The sequence below is a fragment of the Cynoglossus semilaevis genome, chromosome 20 (genome assembly GCF_000523025.1).
Source record: "Cynoglossus semilaevis isolate Cse_v1.0 chromosome 20, Cse_v1.0, whole genome shotgun sequence".
Classification (NCBI taxonomy): Eukaryota; Metazoa; Chordata; class Actinopteri; order Pleuronectiformes; family Cynoglossidae; genus Cynoglossus; species Cynoglossus semilaevis.
This window is the reverse complement of record NC_024326.1, coordinates 10500527-10505090: the sequence shown is the minus strand read 5'-3', so window position 1 is coordinate 10505090 and position 4564 is coordinate 10500527. Positions and strand designations below refer to the sequence as shown.

At 45.0% G+C, this 4564-nt stretch overlaps 1 protein-coding gene across 3 annotated transcripts in view; it reads left to right on the top strand.

Annotated features, from left to right (window-relative positions):
- Positions 1 to 4564, top strand: part of LOC103396511 (protein tyrosine phosphatase receptor type M) — a 133618-nt gene that overhangs the window by 115047 nt on the left and 14007 nt on the right. For all 3 annotated transcript variants that reach the window (XM_025066351.1, XM_025066350.1, XM_025066349.1), the window contains one exon: positions 665 to 701. In XM_025066351.1, the coding sequence (XP_024922119.1) occupies positions 665 to 701 (37 nt within the window). The remainder of the gene's footprint in view (positions 1 to 664; positions 702 to 4564) is intronic.

Sequence of the window (4564 nt, the reverse complement as noted above, 5' to 3'; positions counted from 1 at the left end):
CATCACTCCTGGTTTATCACGATAAATAACACGCTCAGCTGCTGAGACAAAGGAGTGACTCTGCGTCTACACCACCGAGGATTTGACAGTGGTTTGAAAAAGACTTGTACAAACTTACCGGCTTATTTCAGCAGATTTATGGAGGAAGCCTGAAAAGACTGGGAATCACACCATTAACTATAGGGGCTGGTGAGGGAGCACACTGTACAGCAGTGGTTCCCAAAGTGGGGGGTGGGCCCCCTTAGGGGGACGCAAAGCAGTTGCAGCAGGGTAAACACATTTGAATTCACTGTAATGAATCATTAGTTATGTTGGTGATCAATCTACAGAGACCTTGTTAACACGTTCTCATGACCAGGTTATTGCCTTAAGGCAGTGGTTCCCAAAATATTTCTGCAGCTCCTCCGCCTTCTGTTTTAGATAGAAGTATCATTGAGCCACTAGGTGTCCTCACAGTATTGATTTGAAACTTAATTTCTTCAAAACCGTTACTTTCATTCACTGAGCAAAATGTCACCCCCCACTTTGAGAACCAGTTAATTAATGAAAAGTACTAAAATAAATGATTCATTATTTTTCATTCATCACTAAGTCAATACATCAGGACTCGTCAGGTCTGCAGTTATTGACGATCACTCGTGTCCTGTGTTTTCTGTGTTTTCAGGGTTACCACAGGCCGAACCACTACATCGCCACTCAAGGTAAGGACAAAACTTTTGAAACTCTTATGAGATTTTTCCTATTACAATATTAGACAAATGTTTCTTAAGAGTTGTGTGTGTGTGTGTGTGTGTTTGTGTTTGTTGGGCCGTGGATTTATGCAGGTGTCCACAATTACCTGCTTCTGCAACTTCTTCACAGCTGTTAACATACGCTCCTGCAAACCACTCTCTGATGCTCAGTCAACTGTGTGTTCTGGGACTCTGTCACTGCTCAATAGACACACACTCACATAAGACGTACACACACACACACACAGCGTTGGCAGAGTTGCTGTGTGCAGGCGCAGCAGCAGCACACACTCTCCCTCTCTCTCTCCCTCTCTCCCTCTCTCTCCTCTTCTTTCCATTCTCTGGTGTGTGAGTGATTAATCAGACAGTCTGGGAGAAAGCTGAATAAATAAATGGATTAACTGACACGTACAGGCACATTTTGCCACTGTGTTAATCTGGCAGGCAGATTCGCAGGGCCAGGAGTACTTACTGTGACCCCAGAGGTTAAGTCTGATTGATGGATAATTGTTATGAGTTTAGCATCGAGGGCTATACCACAAGAGGGCTGCATTGTAAATTTGCATACCACTCTAGGCAGAAAAATATTGAAGAGGGAAAAAGAAAGAAAGAAACGGAGGTTTTAATGGATTCACAATACGCCGGGGTGGAGCTGGGAGTTGCATAATTACCTGTTTATTAGTGCGTCTCCTCTTTTACTCAGTGTCTCAGTTTGGAGCGTGCTGACCAGTGCGGTCGGGGTCTAAACTGAGCTGTCAGTCAAACTGTCTCCTCCAGAGGACGTCAAACTACTGAAAAGGAATCTTAACTGCACCTTTGTCGCCCCCTGTAATTATCCCACCGTTTTACAGCCTTTCTATATTTCTGTTTAAAAATAGGCTTATGTAAATCATTTGCATAAAAAAATAGAGACCTGCATTGAAAAGAAAAGCTCAAGAAACCAAACTTGTTTCCATTCAAGTTAATTAGGCCCGGCTTTCCCATTCAGTTTGTATAATTAGTCCTCATTTCCATCGGCTGTACCGCAAATATGATCAGGCTTTTAAGTGTGCAGAGCCATCCATCGGGAGAGAGAGAGTTTTTGTGTGTGTGTGTGTCTTTGCGTGCATATATACATGTGTGTCTGCAGTGTGTGCGCGCACGTACAAACATCTGTATTCTTAGGGAGAGCAGGTCCTTTTATAATTCATCATCAGCTCAGAGTGGCAGGATGGGAGCCGCTGTCTGCTGACACTGAGGCGAAGACCTTCCTGAGATGATAGGAGAGTCAGACACAGACCTGTCTCTCTCACTCAGACAAAATGTGTACTGTAGCTCCCTGAGAAGAGCACATGGGCATTGGCACAGGAAATAAGGCCTCCCCTCTTTCACCTCCCCCCCTCCCCGTCCCCCTCCCCTCCCTCACCAGTAAAGTTTTTCCAGTGAGTGACACTTCCACTCGGGTCCACCGGGACAAGCTCAGAAAGTGATGAGACCCACATTAATGCTGGATAAGCTAAAAAATCTTTGTCATAAATTGGTTGTGAGGTGGTTTGAGGTTGTGCTTAATATGGCAGACATGTGGGATAACACCGTCCCCGTTCTCCCTCACTATAAAGTACAATGACACTCATTAGTTTGAGGTTTATTGACGAGTCTCTTTGCGCTGTCAAGGTGAGGATGGCAGGTGGAACAGCTGTCACTCCATAAACGCCTCATCACCCGAGCTCTACGCGTCAAATATGTAGGTCATTCTCTCATCCGTACTTTTCTGCTGATGCTTTACAACAAGCAGCTCTCAGTGTGTCACCAACTCCGGCTGCAGCTCGTCTACTGAGGAAAACTAAATGTAACCACCAGGCACCGCTCTCTCCTTTGGTTGCTTCACCTTTGCCCGTTCTTTCGTGCACTGATCAGCTTTAACATATTCTCTGCTGGTGCAAACAGCTCTGATTGGTCGTTGCATCCTCCTGGTGACGTGGGAAAAAAAAATTCATGATGCAGGAAAGAAGTTCACTTTCATCAAGCCTTTTCCCTCCAGTCGTCTCCGCTCCTGCCTTCCCCACTTCACAAGCAGCAAATGTCACTGCAGCGTCTGAGTTTTATTATTTACAGGTTAACAACAAACCACAGGGGGGGCTGGGGGGGGGGGCAGAAAGACAGAGAGAGCAAATCAATTGTAATTGAGTGTACATTATTCCAAAGTCTGCTGCATGTAATATTAATGTGCAGAAGGGGGAGCGCAGCTTCTGTGTGTGTGTGTGTGTGTGTGTGTGTGTGTGCAGTCTTCGTCAAGAGTTTTGTGCCGTACCTGGTTGAGGGATTTCTACAGCTGTCACAATCCGTGCTGCTAAAGGAGGAACAGGCCTGGTCCCAAAACACAGCACTGGCTGCAGCAGCAGCAGCAGCAGCAGCAGCATCAGCAGCAGCAGCAGCAGCAGCAGCAGCGGTAGCTCCCTGACAGCTGCTGCACTTCCTCTGAGAAGTCCTCTAAACTTCCACAGCCAGGCTCCAGACACACTGAAGTAGAACTGATTCTTTTCCTCTGTAGTTCCTGGAGTGAGTTCTCAAACCCGTGCTCCTCCGTGATCTGTGGCTTGAAGCTCGAGTCTGTGGTTTTGTTTGTCTGTTTTTAGATGTTGTGTTGCAGTGGTGAAGTGGACTTCACTGTCACTCACTAACCTGAACTGTGTGGTTCAGGCAACTAGGATATCTTTTTATTTTAAGTGGGGATTAGTTTAAGTTAGCGACAGAAAAATCAGCTCGGTGATTCAGGCTGTTATTAATTCTGAGGCCTCTCCTGTCAGACTAATCTAAACCCGTGTTGTTTGTAAAATTAGAAAATTAATAATTTGGGGAAATAGAAAAAGTCAGATCTCTGGCTATCAGCCATTAGTGCTAAAAAAAAAAAAGTAATTTGTTCGACTAGGACAAGTACTGTCCAGGGAGAGTGGACAGATTTTTTATAGTTTTCTATTTTGGGAAAAGGTTAAATAAAATATTCCAAACATTCCGGCTTTAGCTCATAATATCTGTCTACTTCACCTGTCGTCTCCATTTTACCGAATCAACCATTTATATAAGTGGAAACAGTACAGGTCTGGTTGGAGCTTGGCAGGACCGTAGGATTACCATGTAATACCAAGTGTTGTTGTGTTAGCCTAGTCCTACACACCAGCTGTCCTGCTTTTAGTCTTCCTCTCCCAAACTTCTCAGCAGCGTGGATTCTTCTGCAGGGACGAGTGTGGGAGGTAGCTGAGTGGGTGGTGCAGTCAGGTTGGGTACATGCCGGAGCAATCGGTGCTGGAGTAGTTAAAATAGTTAAAAACGAAACAGAAAATTCGAGTGACAACCACATGCAAGGCACAGCAAGTAAGGGAATACAAATGGAAGAAATGGAGGAGTTTTGTTCCAAATTACGAGACAACCAGTTGGTTTAGCAGAAGTTCATTTGCAAAAATGTTCCTGCCATCCAAGGAAAGGTGCGTGAACAGACTGGCAGCGGTAGAAATATCATCACAGTTCAGATCACTTCTTTTTTCTTTTTTCTTTTTTTCCTGCCAAACATTTTCTAAAATGTAGTAGCGGTGTTTATGAAAATAGAAGTGGTTTTGAACTGTACTGGAGCTGAGTGATGTCGGAGGCCGCAGGTTGACGAGTGTTTGTGCGCTACAGAAAGCAGCTCACATATGGCTTGATCAATCAAGTGAATAAAATGTTGATGACACTTTTCTTGCTGCCCTGAGGGAAATTAGACAGTTCCAGAAGACATAAGCTAATAAGGAGCATAAACAGTACATTAATCGCTGCTGCTGCTGCTGCTGCTGCCGCTGGTGCTGTTGCCGCTGCTCCCT